The sequence below is a fragment of the Adelges cooleyi genome, unplaced genomic scaffold, assembly GCF_023614345.1.
Source record: "Adelges cooleyi isolate 19-005CV unplaced genomic scaffold, UGA_ACOO_1.1 ACOO_flye_CR_arks_rails_tigmint_CR_PRNA_784, whole genome shotgun sequence".
Classification (NCBI taxonomy): domain Eukaryota; kingdom Metazoa; phylum Arthropoda; class Insecta; order Hemiptera; family Adelgidae; genus Adelges; species Adelges cooleyi.
Window position 1 is genome coordinate 1,539,591 of NW_026096496.1, and position 20,562 is coordinate 1,560,152.

Genomic DNA, 20,562 nt, shown 5'->3' on the forward strand with positions numbered 1-20,562 from the left:
CAAAATGGCTACTCCGACAGAATGTAGCAGAAATTTGTTATTAAACAAAATTAAAGGGATTGACGCCAACCAAGACTACTCGTTTGATTCCAATAACGAAACAGAAAACATTGTTTTTGACTTTGAAGAAAATCCATTAGAAGAGACTTGCAGTAATTTAAAAGAGTATCTACAGGATATTAAAAATATTGCTGTCGTAAATTCAAAGGTGAAAGGTGACCGCGATTCTGCTTATTATTTACCTGAATTAAGTAAAACTATTTTACGTTTATGCAAACATTTTCCAATGTGGACTGGAGTTATGGTTCAACTATTTCAATCTCCATACACAATTGCTTCTTAATCTCCTGTGGAAAGTGACTTTGGTAATTTAAAACACGTATTCTGCGTTTTGAAACGAGACCAACGACTGCCGATCGGTTTGTGGCAAAATATTTAAAATCAATTGAAGGCAATGCCATACTATTTCGAAGTCAACAACTTAGACATGATTTTGATGATCATCTACCGTTTAGCGTTTCAGTCATTGATACAGACTGTGAAGACAAGGAAGAATCAATTCCAGGTACTTGTTCAAGCGTTGAAGACTGTAAAGACAAATCAGATAATACCATTAATGAAATTAACGAATTAGAACCTTTGTAGTGATACAAGTTCTACTTCATATAATTCATTAGATGCCTATGAAAATTGGCGGGGGCTAGGTAATCCAGAAATTCCTTCATTCCCTGGAAACAAAATTGGTAAAAAAAAACGTATAACCACTTACATGGACCCAGCTCCCGAAATCGATCGGTATTTGCAAAAGGCAAATACAAGGTCGAACCTAAATTCTCTTCTCCTTAATGGTAATATTGCAACACCCGTTAGTTATGCGAAAAAAACATTTTTATTGATGAACACGTGTCCATTTGATGCACTTGCATGCATTATCACAATGGCTTATACTGACATAGTATCATACAAATTGTTTATGGATAACAATAACAACCAAATGCTAAAGTTTTGTAAAAATCTGGCTCTTAACGGACCTTCTAAGACAACCTATATTGATAGATTAGAGGATTAGAGCTATTAAAACCTATATTTAAAGGTAGTGATAATATTGCAAAAACACATGTCATTGATAGCCGTTGCAATGTTGCATTTGTTATAACAAAATTGTTGCAAAGCGCACCTTCGGCCATACAAGAAATGCGTTGCTCGAATAAGATGTGTAAAAATTATAAAAAAGACCGTCGAAAGTCCTACTTTAATTATAAGATCAAAAACGAAAGGATTTACCGAATTGCAACAATCTATTGAAGATTATATTTAAGGAAAAACGTATGACTGCGGTATCTGTGAGAGTGAAATACGTTCATCGAGAAAATTAATGCCTCATCTGTTTATTGAAACGGACATATTTAAAGAAAACGGACATTTTCAATTAAATTAATTCCCCACGTAACTACGAATAAATGATGACACGTAAGTGTTATAATGAAAATGTTATAACTATTAACTAAGATAAAAACAAAATATTACGAAATATAAAATAAAATAAATAAAAAACACTAATACAGTAAATTAATAAGACAACTGTCATTTTTTTAAATCAAAAAATTAAAATTATTTATTTACAGATACATATTTTATGGTTTAGTCGCATACCATTCAGACCAATACGTTGCACACATTAAACGGTCCAAAAATGTATAGGAAATACATAACGACTTGGAAAAAAAAATTAAAAAAACAACCGCAACTTCAACTAAGATCCAACCTCATATTATTACATATATAAAAAATCAAATTATTTAGAACTGTATTATTTGAATGTTTCATTTATTACAATACACTTTTTTTTTAATTTGCAGCATAACTATGTATTATGTATTTAAATCATGTTTAATTTGTTTTTTGTTATACCTAGTTATTTTTTTGGTTAAGTTAGATTGCTTATGAATCATTTTATTTTTATTTACAGCATTGTTAGTTATTTTTATTGGATTTAATACTATTTTTCAAGTACAATGCCCTTATACAAGACCAAATTGTATAATTTCAATTTGAAAAAAGTAAAAATTAGTGATAATAATAATTATTTTTTATTTTTTATTTATTGAGATTTTTTTAAATAAAACATTATACCTCGATAATTACAACATTATAACAATTGTTTAGCTATAAAATATTAAAAATCCATAGTATATTTATATTACATACAAATTATTGTATGTTGTAACAAGTAATAATAAAAGAAAGCTACAGTTTATTATTTATAATAATAGGTGAGTAGTCATGGTGAGGACAAGGGACTTTGAACACGTAGGAGGCAAACCACAGAAATTTTCTCTGGATTTGCTCAATCATTGACTCAACAGTAGTGTGAGGGTCCTAAATAACAGATCCATATTCAAGTATAAGTCTGACGAGAGCACAATAAAGAGCTTTCAGCGAGCCAGATAGTTTAAAATCGCGTGCAATCCTCTGGATAAAACCGAGAAGTTAAAGTGCTTTACAGCAAATATCTTCAACGTGTAAACGAGTTCTCGATAAATGGAAGCCGAGATCACGAACCAAATTACCAGCATGCACGACAGAATAGCCCATGAATTTTATAATTAAGGTCAGTGAGTCATTTATACGTATAATATTATATAATGAGAACGAAGAAAAAATTACAGTCTACTAAAAGCCTAAAAGTATAAAACATGGAATAAGCTTTAGCCTGCTTGTTCATAAATAGTGATTTTTTGTGATTTATATTTTTTTGTGATTTATGATGATAGTATAGTCTTTATTATATGTTCTGGCCAAATAAACAATAATCTTGTTGCTTAGCTATTGCGCTACTTTAATGTTGTTTTCGGGCTGGGGAGGCCAAGGCTAAAGCATGTTCCATGCTAAAAAAAAGAAACTTCTTAGAAATCGAGTGATTTAAGGTTTTGTAGACTGGCATTTAGTACCTTTAAAGTATATGTTAGAATGGAACCTAATGAATTATTGATAAACGCTCTTAACTCGTCCAGAAACTCTGAGAGGGGACCAGAATAATGATAATATAATGGACATTACCAATTAGGCCAGACTCAGTATACATTTAATGATATTTACGTGATATTTAAAAAAACTAGATTGACTGGCCGGTACCACAAAGTACCGATATGACACAGTACAAAATATATCAGGCTTAATGTTACAAATTGTTTTATAATGTATGGGTTGTATACATTTTGTACAATATTAATTATATCATTAATAATTATATCTACTGTGTCTCTTATACAAAGAAATTATAGCACATGCATAAGTCGGTGAACCCCGTGTATCTTGTGTGGAACTAGGTCGCAAATGTTTTCAAGTCGGTTGCATTAGTTGCAAATAGGTTGCTAAATATTGTCGAAGATCCGGAGTTGATCGGACAAAGTGGGGGGGGGGGGGCAACTTCACGTACGTACTCTATTTTCATTTTCGACCACTAACAGTTTACCTTTTTAAAGAACATTACTATAATTTAGTTCTACACTAATCTCACCACAAGGTTTCACTATAGATCCATCATAAGTTCTTAATTTTTAATTTTTCTGTTCTAATTTGACATAAGGCAATGTCCTATCATACACATCTTTAGGTAAAATCGAAACACCAGCACCTGAATCTACCTTCATTTCAATCTCTTTTTCTTCAATTAGCACTTTCACCATAATTGGTTTACTATCATGCATCACTTTTTCCACTTTAAACATATTTATAACTTCTTCATTCTCTACTACACTTGTAAAATGATTTTTTTTTGTTACAAATTTTTGGCAAATGACCAACGGACTTACCTACACAACTTACAACGATAATTTTTGTACTTACAGTCTATAAACACGTGGTTAGATAATCCACATGCAAAACATTTTCTTGTTGACTTCCCTGTCCTACCATAACTTGTCGATACTTTACTGCTTCCTTCCTTGAATGACCATTGCTTGTTGAATCCTTTATTTCCTTTCTCTGTCGTCAGCTTGTTACCGTTGACTGCTTTTCCCATTCTATGTACTTCTGTACCGCCACTGAATGATGCTTTGACAGTTGACTCCCTTTTTACCGCCAACTCTACCAATGTGTTGAGTTCCACTTCCGGTTCTTCTTCACATAATCTATCTTTAATTAAAACGTCTCTAAGTCCATTAAAACGTCTCATAAGTATGCTCTGCTGGTTTTATCGGATCACACAAATCCTTTAAGATTTTATACATGTGTTCACCAATTCAAGTAATCAATAACGGAACCTTCCTTTCTTCTGGAATCATATTTGCTAAAAAATACTGCTCTATCCTTTCTTTGTATATAGTCCAATCGCCGTCTCTTCTGAATTCCGCCAACGTGCCCATAGCATCGTACACCTAAACTGCGGCCCCATTTTCATCTTCTTTCATCACTTTTTGGACAACCTTTGGTGGCATAATCGTTTTTTTGATAACACTTTTGTCTTCGTCGCCAATTTATTGTAATGTGGCCTTCACATTACAGGTATATTAATGAGCATAAGATTAATTAACTAAATATTTAAAACAATGCATACTCATGGACGCGACGCCTTGTCGACTCTGTATGTTTATACTTTATTAGTTTAGATACTGTAATCAAAAGTGTGTCTTACAAACAGTGTGACCACTGTACATAATATATCACAATAATTTTTGTTTAGATAATTTGTTTTTATAAAGTTTATTAGTTTGTTATAAAAATAATAAGTTAATTTTTTGTTTATACTGCTTGTACATACAGTGCCGGATCTAGGGGGGGGGGCAAGTGGGTACCCTTGACCCGGGCGCTGTTGGTATAAGGGCGCTCTTAAGTATATGAAAAATAAAAAAAAAGCCATAATAAATAAATAAAATATGTATAAATTATAAAATATTTCCAAACATCTATCAAGAAAAAGTAATATTATTACTATTCATACTATAATATTATTATTATTCGTATATATTTATCTTTTGTTTATATTTTTGTCCGGTGTTGACGTCTTTTATAGTTGTCCAGTCTTTATCAGTCTATTTGTTTTCGGAGAAAACCCAACCTGACGATCGACGATAAATGTTTATTGTATATTCTTTGTTAAAAAAAAGCCAACTGATGGCCATCTTCAAAGCCTCCTTAAAATATTAGAAAACTTTCGAGAGCAAGGTATAAATGAGGCTTTATCCGATTCAAAGAATAAAGCTAAAGCATTAGGCATAGAAACTGAATTTCCAAAAGTCAGATTACGAAAAAAGAAACTTTTACCCGGAGAAATTGCAGAAGATGATTTTTATAACATAAGTGAAGAAAAAAAATTTTTAATAATGATCAAAAATGTTATTGACAATATTTTAACAGGACTACGTCAAAGATTTAAATCAATGGAAAATATCGCTCAAGATTTTTCATTTTTAGATCCAACAATAAATTATTCATGGCCTATGAAAGACTTAAAAAGATCCGGAGTAGATTTATGCAATAAATATGAAAATGACCTTAACAAATTTGAATTCATTTCAGAATTAGAGAGCTTCAAAGAGCATGTTTACAACATAAGTGAAGTTTTAAAAAAAGCAACCTTTTTTGAAATGTTGAATTTTATTTATAAAAATAAACTTCAAGATGCATATCCCAATATATCCGTTGCTTACCAAATATATCTAACAATGCCAGTTACTTCAGCTTCGTGTGAACGAAGCTTTAGCAAATTAAAATTAATAAAAACATATTTACGATCCACTACAGAGCAAGCAAGACTAAATAACCTATCGATTATATCTATAGAAAATAAAATAGCAAGGCAAATTAATTATGAAGATATAATAAATGATTTCGCAGCAAAAAAAGCTAGAAAAGTTAATTTTTAAATTTTCACAAATACAATTATTTTACTTAATCAAAATAACCAATTAAAAATTAATTTTTGTTTATGTGTTTATATTTTTTAATCGTTTTTAAGTATAATATTGACTAGTATATGGTTTCAATAACATTTTTAATATAAAATTATACTTTATTATTTGTACCTATTTAAATATTCTATTTTGTGTTGACAACACCTGACACTCCGACCCCTGTAGCTCGTACTATATAAGGGCGCTAATTTTTTATTAGCCCCGGGCGTCAAATATCCTAGATCCGGCACTGTGTACATAATATGTTTTATAAATTATACTCAATTTTAATAACCTATGTATATTAATATACATGGTTTTTAATGCCTGGTCCACAGTAATGTCATTAATGTGTCACGCCAGTACTGCGCCATTATTATACCGGCATAAAATCTGTACCGATTATCAGTAATCATTTGGGAGTTACGCCAGTACAGGCGCAGTACAGAATGCCAGTACTGCGCCCTTGGTAAATTTCTGCTTGGGTGATTACCCTATGTCTATGTATCACGCTTCTTGTTTGACGCGGCTCCGTACCTCGCACACACAGATCGGGCACAGGGATTTTTTACACTAAAAATTGCCACTACGAACAACGCGATTTTATGATTTAATGAAATTTTAAACGCGCGTAGAAAATTCAATTTTGTCTTAGCGACTAGCGGACCCCACGTTCGGTGCCGAGCTGGATTTTCATCCAAGCTGGGGGGTGCTACAGAGCGTGGATGCGCTCTTCGGAAAAAAGATTTCTAACGCATTTGACACGTTCTGTATGCGCGGCCTAGCTCCGCGACCTACTAACAATTTCGCCGCCAGAAATTCCGCGGCCGACGGTTAAAATGTAATTTGACACCGCGGCGGTGAGTACCAGCTCAGAGCCAAGTTAAAAGCCCCGTAATAACAAAAGCTTTACCACTTACGGTTTACCGGCTTAACTTTTCGCATTCCCAGAGAGGGGCGTTGTACGTGGTTTTTTTGATCGTGGTTCTACGACCATCCAAAGCCGAGATATTGGCGTTTGAATATGGGCCCGTTATCGGTATATGTCGCACTACACTAAGACTAACGCAAATAATAATACACGGGTAATTTAAAATTGAATTTAAACTCCTTTAAAACGACCGCCGTGGGTTCATTTTTGGACTTGGCTACCTGCGAGACCCGTGTTCGAACCGTTTTAGGCCAAGACGATTTTTTTGGCACGCAAAACGAAAAATGGACAAAAAGTGTTCACAGGAACGCGCTTTGTCGCGGAGCGGCCAAGAGCATGTACTCACACAACGGCTGCTACTACGCGACTATGGTCAAACTAGTTAACCGCCGGCTTTTCCTCAAAAAAAATAATTGGCATACTACGTGTTGTATAATATACGGGTCTAATTTTTGTTTGTATGCTGATAAATTGTAGTAAGTGGGAAAAATCCCAAGTATACACAAATTTATATATATATATATATATTTTTTTTTTTCTCCGGCGAAGTTGACTGTGGTAATAAGTTTCAATTTTCTCCGCTAATCGTTGACCGCCTAACGGTTTAACGATCCAGCGCCAGTCGGTTTTTGACGACATGCCGAATCATATCTGTAAAAAGTTACACAAACGTTTAGCTCTAAATGCATCTTTAATATTCGACTATAATGGTACAAAAACAGAAAAAATGTATAGGTCATAATGTCTTCTGCCCAAATGTTGTTTTATGAGCTACGCTTTTGTTTAATAATAAATATTATATTATACTTATAATGTAACACGTGTGTTATTTTATGAACATGGTTAAGCATTAGTTTAGTCATCTTATTAGTGATATTGTGATTTTGAATGTAAATTTAAATAATCGGTTAACCAACTAAATTTGAGTTTATGATATATGGTTGGATAGGTTTTATCAAGAACATTACTATACATTGTTGCTCTAATTGCGTTGGTATTTACATAGATTTTGTTTTTACCTTTCAAAATATCGGCATTTTCGACGCGCTTTGTATGGTCCGCTTGTAGTTGTTCCATTAACCACGGTACGAATTCGGGTCCTAGTATGAAAATGTTAGTTTAAAATATAATACCAAGACAGTAATATAAATAAAACGGTCTCACTTTCTAATGTCGTAGCGGCTGCGTCGGCATCGAAGACAACCCCGTCCCTGTTGAGATCGTCTAGTACCTCGGGAAGTAGATTGGACACACTTTTGGATGACAACACGGACGACAAATCTTTTCGATCCGTCGCATCCTTTTTCACGCACTCGTCAAACCAACGAGTGTGGTCGGCCTAAAAAAAATCACCAACGCTTATTCAATAATAATTATAGACTTATGGAAAAACACGGCCTTTAGGGATATTCACAAGTAAAGCTTGAAATACAAAATAATTGTGAAATACGCAGGTTTTCAACGTTGACTTTTTAAAAACCTTTACAGCTGTGACATCTGAACTCAATAACCCAAACCTAGATTGTCACTGTACGTATTAGTAGGTTTGTGGGATGCAGCTACTGAAAACTTACAGTGATTTTGGTCAACCTTTCGTCTGCGCGATCCAGTCTTTGCGATTCAATTCGTTCAACGGTGTGCAATAGGTGTAACGCTCTCTGGTGCCGAGCCTGCGCGTCCAACTCGTCTTCGTACAACACTTCCTTCATAGCTTGCTTGTAGGTGCTTATTAAGAGCGACTCGGCTATAGGCTTTACCATAGTCTCGAAATCGTATAACTGTCGAACATATTATTATTATCAAATATCATCAAGTATATGGGTCATTCACCGACAATAGTATATTTGTGTCCGTCAGAGAATCATATGTTATTATCATTAATTTTGAATGTCTCAGAAACTGTCTATTTAAGGTGTGTTTATTTCAAAAAGCCAGAGAGGTAGCAAGGGAACTAAAAAAACCGTCACCGATACTGATTTTTAAGTAAATTGATATTAGCAATTCAACACAACACCCAAGAAGATGTAAATTGTTCTTTTAAGGAATAATTATTAAATAACACAACTAGTACGCACGTCGTTATCGTTCACTTGAGTGGATGCGTCCGTCCCCGTCGTAATACCTATAGCCGCATCGGTTGGTGGTTCGCAACCTATTTCATCAGTTTGAGCTCCGAAGGATTGCGATGTCGGATTCTCGTACAGCTGTAAAATTACAACGATAATAATTTGTAATAGATCGTCAATGAAAAAAGGAAAATAACTTAAAAGCACCTTAAGTAATACATATAACCGTGTCAAAAATCAAGAAATTTAGTCTCCAAAGAAACATAATACCAAGTAATTAGCACGAGCTACTGTAAAAGTATAAACGTAGTCTTAAAAAAAACCATATGTATAAATTCATATTCTTAGAAAATGTTATGTCTTTGTCTCTGTTATTATGTCTTAATTGAATATGTAGAAAAAGTATAGGTCATATCAATAAACGGTCCTCAATTTGATATTTGTTTAGTTAAATTGTGAATGGTTTCAGAGAATGTTCCAAATTCCGATTCATACGTTAAAATTGCACCCAATATAACCTACGCCCACGGAAGAAATGGAATTATCTATTCAAAAAGAATGTAATTTTCGAAGACCGGTATTAGATCGGGTTATCAATGTCACATTAACATTAGCTACATCCAAGTTGTCTTATAGAGGTCACCGAGAAGCAGAAGATAGTAAAAATAATGCCAATTATTTTCATCAATAATAACTCTTATTTCAAAATATGATCCTATATTAGAAAAACTATGAAGTATGCACAGAGAATTAATATTTATAACTCCGTTAATAAATTGGTAGAATATTATGATTTTGATTTATCTAAAGCTCTTGCTGGTCAAATTTTATCGTTCAAAACTTGTTTTAGAGAATAAATTGTAAAACAAACATCTATTAAAGCAATTACTGAATTATTTGTCATAGAGAACCCTTACATTGACAACATTTTCTGAAATATGTACAGCGTGTATGCTATTTTTGACACTCCTGTAACTTTGAACTTATGAGTCTATATTTATAATATTTAAAATTAAAAAAAAGAAGGGGCCCCTTTTTTACCTGGGGATGAACTGCCACTAAATAAAGACCAACAGTAAGCAGAGTGCCTGAATTATCAGTAGCAGAAATAAACAAATTTAAAAGTAATTTATGTTAAATAACTGATTAAGTAGAACAAGCCAAATATTTACTCTCTATGATAACTGCACTGATGCTAAAAAAATAGATCGGAATAAAATAAACAGGCCACATCGTATAGTTGCAAATTATGTTATGCCTATTATTAGGGGTAATATGTTAAACGTTTCTGTTGAAGCTTTTTGATCAATTACCTCTATTTCTAGAAGAAGATAGAATTTAATAAATAAAGAGTATATGTTAACCCATTCTAGTCCAGTGGAGAAAAGAGGTTGTATCGGCCAAATATGATTTAAGAGGAAATATCTCATTCAATAGAAGAACATATAAGAGACTTTAAATGTAGGAAGAGCCATCACATTCGCCGTGATTCTGAAAGAAATTATTTACATCCTGACTTGTCAATAAAATATGTTGACACACTGGCTAAAAAAAAAATATTGACAATAATAAACCAATTGCTAGCTTGACCAAGTATCAAATAATCTTTACTATAAATTACATTTATACTTCAGTCATCCTCGACAAGGTACTTGTAGTTTTTGCTCAGAGCAAAAGTTCAAAATTCAACTCGAGCCTAAGCAAGATTTAAAAAATTAACTCATATTACAATCAATTAAATGTCCAAAAAGAGCCAAAAGATTTTACGAACTATTAAAAGAATAAAGGTTTGATAGTATTAATTGCTCATTTGATATGATGTAGACCCAACCAATCCCCTAACTGTCGGTAACAGATGTATTTTACTGTCGTCCGGTTTAGAATTATAATTTAACCTTTGTAATATCTGACTTAAACCAAGGGCCAAATAATTGTACTTTGTACACTTGAAAAGAGACTGATAATAGGAAGGGACCAAATGAGGTTTGCTCTGTCCTAGTTTTTTTTAAACTAACTGTACTTTTCTGTTCTTCGATTCTTGTTCAGGTCAAAACAGAAATCAGTTTACGATGTATACTTTTATTCAACATAAGTAGTGTATTATTGTGTAAGGATCATCCTCTCTTATCAGTGATTCTCAAAGATGATCCTCCCTTATCAAAAAAAGGATTGCTATCAGTAATAAGAATTTTTTTTTGCATCAAAAAAATAGTTGATTGTGAGTATCCATGTGGTATGACAGATTGTTATCAGTAATAAGAAAAACGGCTTTAAAAAAATTGGGCTGTGAAGGTATCCACGGTGTATAATAATTAACGAATAAGAAAAGCGCGCTATTGTGTGTAGTTGAATAATAATAATTAGCAGCTGACAACAAAATATATATAAGAAACCGTTAAATGCAATTGGCCGGAACGAATTCAACACAAACTGCAATATCATTGGCCGTCGGGCAAACGCTTAGATGCATAAAAAGGGGCTTTTTAATGGGACCACCAGTAGTGCGTCGTGAAGAGTTCTGTTAGAACGGTTATCTAGTTGTGAAGTGATATCGCGTGTGTGTACTATGAGTGGCTACTGGAAAAAAGAAATAAGAATTTAGCCGAGAAGACATATCAACACGGTGGATACTTAGCTTATATCGGCTGCGGTGTTTACAGTTAACCTGAGCGAGAGAAAATGTATTCACATCAGATGCGAATGGTCAAAAATTAACAGTGAATACAAACAAGCACTATGGACAATCTTATTAAAATTATGTCTGACGATGTTTTTCTTATCACTGATAACAATCTTTCATACCACATGGATACTCACAATCATCCATTTTTTTCATGTCGTTTATCTTATCATTGATAACAATCCTTTTTTTGATAAGGAAGGATCATCCTCGAGGATCCCTGGCAAGAAAGGATGATTCTTACTCAACAATACACTACTAACATAAATTGTGAAGTAACCATTTTTACCAATATTAATCATTAATTTCCAGTTAGGAGGCATAGCTATATGCCTCCTAATCGTGTTTTTGGGCGTATAGAATAGGTTCTGCAGAAAAAAGAAAATATAGATTCGCCCCAACAGTTCATAGACATTTTTTAACAATTTAGTACTGTTAAAGAGTACAGGTCTGTCAGTCTATCGTTAACGCTTAAGATGACAACATTGTTGCCGAAATACGTCGTATACGAGGAGAGAATATAACTTTTATGATTAAGGGTTTTTATTATTATTTTGTTATATACAACCATAAGTCGCTTAAGTTTTTTCTAGAATGGAGGATAGTACGTTTTGAAATGTGACCTCTCAATTAACAATTCAATTCTATTCTCGTAACATTATGTTGATCAGATTATTGTATCCATAAGTTTTGCGATGCGGTGTAATATAAAAGGAAGGACAGAATCTAGCGTATAAATGTAGGACGTTGAGTGGAATAAGATCAAGGCGTGGGGAACAAGAAATAAAGCCATTAATGAGTTTGTAGACAAAAGAGATATCAGCAAATTTCCTACGAGTTGCAAGAGAACTTAGTAGGAGATAATTTTGGATATAGGTAACAGAAAAATTGGTAGTTACCCCAAAACCATTTTTTTATAAATTAATGTAAATGAAAAATCTAGGGGATTTTTTCTTACTTCTTCTAAATGACTTTCAGCGTGGTTGTCGACGTTCTGTCTATATTTTGACAACTTGGATCCTCCCAAATGCAAACGCATTGCACGGGTCTGGTTGTCCAAAGCTTTTTTCCTGGCCATTGCTCGTCGTCGGGCTTCGGCTTCGCGAATTGCGGAACATTCTTTGTTTAGCTGGGAATAATTAAAGAGAGCAATGGGATTTTTTCTTATTATTGTAATAACATTTTGGGAACAAATGCACTACGCAAGGCTCCTTTTTTTTTACCATATTTAAGTTTTTTTACGTTGATTACGAATCTGTAATCTCTTCAAAAAAACCTGTAGCTTAACAACTGCCACCGAAAAAAAGAGAATTTATTATCCTGGAAAACAGTGACCTTGGACGAAAGTATGATTTTTTGTTTTGGGTTTAAAGAATACATGGTATCCCACAAAGACCTGACAAATGAAATAATTTTTATTCTAGTAAATATTTTTAAAACTTTTTTTGTAAATTAATTTATACTCATTTGTGCTATAAACACCACTTTTTGTATTACATTTCACTGTTTTTAATTATTTTATTATTATTTAATAACCTAAAAATTAATTATCCAAATTTAGTTATCGACGAGTCAAAATTCTCAGCAAATTTTACTTAATAAAATGTCTTTTGAATTTTTTTAGAAAAAATTAAAACAGTTAAGATTAATATAAACTGTGTTGATTATAGCAAAAAATGAGTATAAATTAATTTTAAAAAAAAATCTTGAAAATATTTACTTGAACAAAAGTAATTTCATTTGTCAGGTCTTTGTAAAACAACCAATATGTCTGAAATTGATCGATAAGGCCATCTTCTGATCAACAATCACTGCGAAAGAAAGACCATAAGGTGGTACAAGAAGCTTTTCATCCATACTATTAAAATCTTTCTCTTGAATTTACCCAACAAACAAAACAATAACAATGTATGGTTTTAGATTGTCATTAGTAAACGGCCTGTTTCCAATAAAACCACCACCTGAAATTCAGCCAAGGAATATGAGGAATAAACATACAATCTACAAAATTACAGAAAATGTCTTATAAAGAAAACACTGAAGGACTAAAAAGAAAGATGTGTCGATTTTGCAGTCAAAATGGATTAGGCAGAAAACAAACCACCTACGAATGAAAATCTTGTTCAATTAAACCGGAATTGTGCGTTTCTCATATAAAATTATTATTGCTCTTGTCACTTATCGAAGCCGCTTGCTCTCGATATGAATTTCTCTTGTTAGTGCAGGTGGATCATATCGGAGCCACTTATTTTTGTACACGGTTTTAAACATTCAATACAACTCTCCATTTCCGTTTAAAAGCACTTATTTTCAACATTCGTGTTGTTTACACCAAAAATGACCAAACTAACCGAAAAGCTCACCTAAAGGAAATAAATAAAGCTAACCAGTTACTTCTCTGGAAGCGGTCAGCGACCTAGTGAGACCAAACCTAGCGTTTCTGCCAACCCTAATCATTTGTTAATAACGTATTTGAAAACAACTACCGTGTTTTTTAATCGTGATTCGCGTAGTCCACTGCTGCAACTGGACGACACCTCACGGCGGGCGACTCGCCCAACTTTATTCTCCAAGTTCAAGTCGCTGTAACGTTTAAAAAATTCCGCCAATTTCCTATTTGAGATTCGTAATCGTCGTAAAAAAAATACTATAATTAAAAAAAAAAAAGGGTGCCAACAAGAGCTACTCGCACACACACACACACATAATCGGCACCGTTGAGTTGTAAACAATAGGTTGATGCCGAGATGATCAACGCCGTCTTGTAAGGTGCTGCGAGTGCTTGCGGTCCTCCAGCGACGGCAATTCACCGTACGGACGCAAAGGCGCGCCATGGTAAATAATCTCAACCAAACAGTTGACTAAGTTTAACATTCATTAAAACTGCATGATATAAAGACGGGAATTACGTATGGTTTTTTGACAAAATTGCTGCCTCTGATCACTCGCTTATCGTGCATGATGTTCAGGAAAGGCAACTGCTTGCACATGCTATAAACAAAACACAATTATTATTATCGATTAATTCAATAGACAATAATCAACGGTATTCTTGGAAAACCTTTTTATAGTTGGACATCAAACCCTCATTAACTATGGAACAAACGAGTTAGTTATTCCTAATGCATCTAGTTTACAATAATCAACGGTATTCTTGGAAAAGCTTTAAAAGTTGGACATCAAACCCTCATTAACTATGGTACAAACGAGTTAATTATTCCTAATGCATCTAGTATTATTTTATCCCTTCGATCAGAAACTCTTGTTATCATACCTGCTTCAAACGTCTCAGAAGGAACTATGTCGTAAGTCAACTTCATGGTAACCGAGTGTTGCTTTTTATTCTAAATTCTACAGAAACTCCTGAGCATCTTCGAATACCTAGTCTCGACAATCTCATGTATAATGAATATCTAGAGTTTTCCATCAATGTCAATCATATCCAAGTTATGGAAACTTAGGTTAGGTTGTAATTCAAGTTACGACCTATGCAGTGCAAATTTCTAAAAAAAAAAAAGAAACCCAATACTTATGTCATGTGTTCAGGGACCAAGGCGTGAAGCCTAACCCACGCAAGATCAAATGAGATCAGAACTTTCCCATACCTAGAAATGTTAAAGAAATCAAATTTTTTCTATACAGAACACAGATAACACAGTTTGTAAAATTACTCTAAGCTCTTTATTATCGATGCCCGTAATTTTCTAGGAAATCTAAATTACGGAAAAAGCATCTTGCTGTTTTTCCTACGTTGATATATCCAAAAAACTGATTTTATTGACATAAAGCGCTCTAGTGGAGCTAGTCGGCATACAATCTTAAGGGACTTTTAGTATGTTACTAATGTTGTATTATAGCACTAGGAATCGGGTTGAATATTCTTTTATTTGTTTTATTGTATATGCATTATTTTTTTTACGCGTTGTTGCGTGAGAACGGACGTGTAGACGCTGTGTCAGCCCTTTGGGTCTGCCACTTCGCCTGCATGCCCGGCAGCTCTGGGCTAAGCCATAGGCTATGGCGACATAGCAGTCAGTCATTGTTTGATAGAACCTCTTAGAAGGTTCTCGTACAGGAACCTCGTCAGACCCTCGACACAGTACCTCAATTTTGCTATATTTATGTAAATCTCTAATTTTCTTAATTCGCATTGCAAAAGTGGTTAAAAAGTATTAAAAAGCTTAAGAAAAATCGTAACTGTGTTTACGATGTTGGTAAGAAAGTTAAAAAACACCCTTGTGTTAATTCAAAATGTCTTAACAAGTGACGAGTTCACCGAAGAAGATAGGAAAATTATTTTATTTTTGGGCACTGGAAAGTTATAAAACAACCTGATTGTTTAATATCTCTCACCACAGTTGTAGAAATTAGTCGTCATAATAAAACAAAAGAATTTGTGAATAGTGCAATAGTGAACCAAAAAGGGTCTCTCAACAGTTTTTATTAAAAACTTTAGCCATGACATTCAAATCTATAATGCATAAACTTTCAAAGCAATCTCCTACAAGAACTGTGAAAAAACAACGTGGTACAGGACGTTAAAAAATTCAAAAATCTGATGAAATGATTTCTATATTGATAACTTTATACAACAGCTATCGGCAGTACCGGCATACATCGCAGAGCTTCTACGACTAAGAAGTATTTACCATAAGAATTAGGCAATCGTTTTAGATTATATATCAACTAGGTATACATTGATTTTTGTATACAAATACAACTGTTATGTATGTGGCAGCTCTGCTGCATATCATTGTATGATTCATGATAGTCTTTTTTATAATGCTTTTGTTGTAATAAAAATACATGCCTGCTGTCTTAGTTAAATACTAAAAATGTCTATCCGTTTTGTATTCTAACGCATCCACAAATATATAGCAACAACTTGAAATATAAAGGTGTGGATTTAATTGTCAAATTTTGTTGTGGATTTAGGAATATGCGAGTGTGACAAAGCGACACACTCGTTCCACAGGTAATATAATATCGTTACTATGTTTGTATCTATGTATGTATGCATACATCTATACTGTGTTAGTATAATTGTCATTATGATTAGTTTTTCTATATAGTTCTAACAATATTATTACTTTAAGTGTTTATATTATTTCTTTCGTGTTCCCTTCCAACTATTTCAACAAAAATTAAAGAGACCGGCATAACTCCTGTAATATTATTACACCCACTTTTCTCGATCGAGTTGAGTCCTTATCGACAATGTTTGAGGTTTGCTTCCAAACGGCTTCCTAATGTTGGCGCCACGTAAATTTGAGAAGTAGCTGTCTCCTCGTTCTCCTCTGGAACTCATCTTTCGTGACGAGTTGATTGTCTGGGTATAAGCAAACGAAGAGGAACTAGCGATTTCGCCTAGTAATATTTATTTGAACATTATTACAATTAGAAATGATCCTTAAATGGTGACGTACATATTATTTTTGTCATAAAAATTAGTTATTATTGAACGGTAAACAGTTTCAACAGTCGCCCATGACGACATTGCGGACAAACCTGAAATTTGAGTTGTAATATAAAACTAAAATCAAGCCGAATAGCCAGTTCTTCATAATATAAATTCGTTTCTTTTTATCTACTCGGAGCCATATCACATATAACGGGTTCATCAGCGGTCGTTTTACATTTCTATTTCGATGTTGAGCCAGCAATTTCTCAGCGACATATAAATATACATTTTTTAAAGCAGATGTAATATACCACAAACATACTGCGTTTTCCATTATCACTTGTTATTGTGTACTTATAAATAAATAAACATGTGATATTGACAAATGACAATATTGTGTCTATCATATTTTTTCAGTAGGGGAAACTAGGGTAAGATGAAGTATTGAGGTAAGATGGGACATTCTCATAATTCCGAACCCGTTGACTTTTTTTTTCCAACGCAAAAATAGTTGTTGCTGGTCACACTGGTATTGTGTTGTTTATCATCAATGATATAATTCTGTGATAGTAAAAGAAAAAAAACGACTTTACGGTTTTCGGCCATGTGAATGTAAAATATCAAGAAACCGTTCCGTCTGTAATGTAAGTAAACAATTTCTTATTTTTTATTATTTTATGTTATTATTGCTGCAAAATAAGTATAAATTACGTCCGTATTGTTTATTTTGACTTTTTTGCTAACTATACAAGTGTAGACCGCTTTTTTTAAGTCGTATTGATTGAGTCAAGATGGGATATTCACTTTGGGGTGAGACAAAGTGTCCCATCTTACCCCATATTATATTGTTTTTGAATCAATACTTTATTTTAACTGTTTTAGTTAATATATTTTTTAATTAAATTAATTATTTCTTCATGTTAAAGTATATTTAAATTTACAAGCTATTCCTATCTATATATTTTTAGATTTTGAGAATATTAAATTTAGATTCAGCTATATATTTTATAAATAGTTATAAAATCATATTTTAACTTAATATTCTAAATTAGGTAGGTACCTATTAAAAATAACATACAGTTGTATAATTATGTTATTATTGCATAGTGCAGAAATATGCCAAGAACCAGAAAAAGGACGACTACTCGGCAAAGTTGGATTTCCGATAATATGAGAAATGCTGTCGATGCTGTAATTAATCTAAAGAAAACTGTACGCGAAACCAGTGTGCTCTTTAGCGTATCAAAAAGTACACTTGAAAGAAAAGTATGATAAACATAGTTATAATTTTTAACATATTAATTGATTAAATATAATTTTATTCTAATATATAGATAATGAAAAAAAGAAATGATCCTACCTACGATGCAGGCAATAAGGAAATACTAGGACCAATTCATTCAGTTTTCAATGAAGAAGAAGAAAATGAATTACTTGCATACATTCAACTAATGGAAGGTCGCTTGTTTGGATTGGGCGTAGGAGACTTAAAGAAAATGGCTTTACAACTGGCAGAACAAAATAACATAAAACATACATTTTCTTGTATTAAAAAAGAAGCCGGTCATGATTGGTACCAAGGGTTCATGAAGAGACACCCTGAACTCTCTCTAAGAAATCCTGAAGCCACTTCTGCGGCTCGAGCCATGGGATTAAACAAAATAGTGATTACAGATTTTTTTCAACTTTTAGAAGGATTAATGGATAAATATAAATTTAGACCGGATAGAGTTTACAACTGCGATGAAACTGGAATATCTTCTGTACCCAAGTCAAAATCAAAAATAATTGCATCAAAAGGCCGGAAGCAAGTTGCTGAACGTGGTGAAACTATTACTGTAGAGATTTGTATGAACGCTGCTGGCACATTCATGCCACCTTTTTTTATTTTTCCAAGGAAAAGATATAACTCTGAGTTTATGAGAAATGCTCCACCTGGTTCTACAGCAGAATTCCACGAATTTGGGTGGGTGCAAAAAGAAATTTTTGAAAAATGGATGAAACTTTTTATTCAATTTTCTCGTGCTACAAAAGAAAATCCAGTTTTATTGCTTCTAGATGGTCATTGTACTCACACAAAAAGTCTTGAACTGATTCAATTAGCTCGTGATGGTGGCGTCATACTTCTTTGTTTCCCTCCACACTGTACGCATAGATTACAGCCTCTTGATGTTGCATTCATGAAACCTCTTAGTACTTATTACGATAAAGAGACAACTAATTGGCCGAGAACACATGGTGGTGAAGTAGTAACTCTTTTTAAAAATAAAATAATGGAAAGATGTTACTGCAGTCGAGGTCAATATGTTAAAAAATGCAATAGACTCTGAATTTCTTATATCGGTGCAAATTATAAAGGTACCTAATTCAATAATATATTGAATCGTGTAGTTTAATAAAAATTTTTTTTTTTTTGTAATAGGTTTTATTTTCATATGGTCTACCATTGTGTAAACCACTTCAAAGTAAAGATATTGATTTTAAAAATAAAAAGTTCCCTTTATTTCGCTCTTCAATGTGATGAAAGTACTGACATTGCGCAATGTTGCCAGTTATTAGTTTTTGTGCGGTTTTTAGACATTGAGGATAAGACCATAAAAGAAGAGTTATTGCTGTCAAGTGTACTTGAGACAACATCGAAAGGGATTGATGTAATGCAAATCATTAGCAATTATTTTGAACATCATGATCTCAAGTGGGAGAAACTAGTTGGCTTTTGTACGGACGGAGCTCCAGCTATGCTAGGATCTCGTTCAGTCTTGCAACATTAGTAAAAGAAAAAAATCCGCGAACTTTAACGACACACTGTGTTATTCATCGGCAAGCGTTAGCTACAAAAACATTACCAGAAGAATTAGCTAATGTTTTGAAACTAGCAATAAAGTTAGTGAATTTTGTGAAAAGCAAAGCACTCAACACACGTATTTTCAAAAAACTTGAAACTTGAAAAAACTTGTTGAATTGGACTCCGAATACGACACATTACTTTTTCATACAGAGGTTCGCTGGCTTTCAAAAGGGAATATGCTAAAACGGTTGTATGCACTAAAAGAGGAAATTAAAATATTTTTAAACGAGAAGGATTCAGAGTTACTTGAAATTTTTTGTGATTTGAAATTTGAATTACAACTTGCTTATTTAGTAGATATTTTTGAACACTTAAATAACCTTAATTTGCAACTTCAAGGTTCGGGAAACAAAACCTTGGAATTTAGAGCAAATATTTTTATTTTTGAAGATAAAATTCGCGCATTTGTATGCAAAATTAATCTATGGATGAATAAAATCGAGAATAATAATTATTCGACATTTCAGACTTTCCAAACTCTTATCAACGACGATCAATATGCTGATATTAGAATCGAAATTCAACATAACATAAAAAAACATCTGGAAAAATTAAAATCTGAATTTACTCGCTACTTTCCGGAATGGAACGAAGTTAACAGTGTTCAAAAAATAATTCAAACCCTTTTTGTGCAAAAGTTGAAGAAGCCCCAGAATATCTTCAAGAAGCTGTCATCGAACTGCAAAATGACTCTGACTGCAAAAATATGTTTGATTCTGGTATAAACCTTGAGGAATTTTGG

The 20,562-nt window shown here is 33.1% G+C and overlaps 1 protein-coding gene across 1 annotated transcript; it reads right to left on the reverse strand.

The window, feature by feature from the left end:
• Nucleotides 1–3,560: 3,560 nt before the first annotated feature.
• Nucleotides 3,561–16,879, reverse strand: LOC126845428 (radial spoke head protein 3 homolog B-like). Its single transcript, XM_050584082.1, has 9 exons — nucleotides 16,758–16,879; nucleotides 14,481–14,562; nucleotides 12,530–12,700; nucleotides 8,901–9,029; nucleotides 8,400–8,603; nucleotides 7,990–8,164; nucleotides 7,845–7,925; nucleotides 3,916–4,137; nucleotides 3,561–3,754 (listed from the first exon to the last, which is right to left on the reverse strand). The coding sequence occupies exons 1-9, from the start codon at nucleotides 16,877–16,879 to the stop codon at nucleotides 3,561–3,563; spliced, it is 1,380 nt and encodes a 459-aa protein (XP_050440039.1).
• Nucleotides 16,880–20,562: the final 3,683 nt, after the last annotated feature.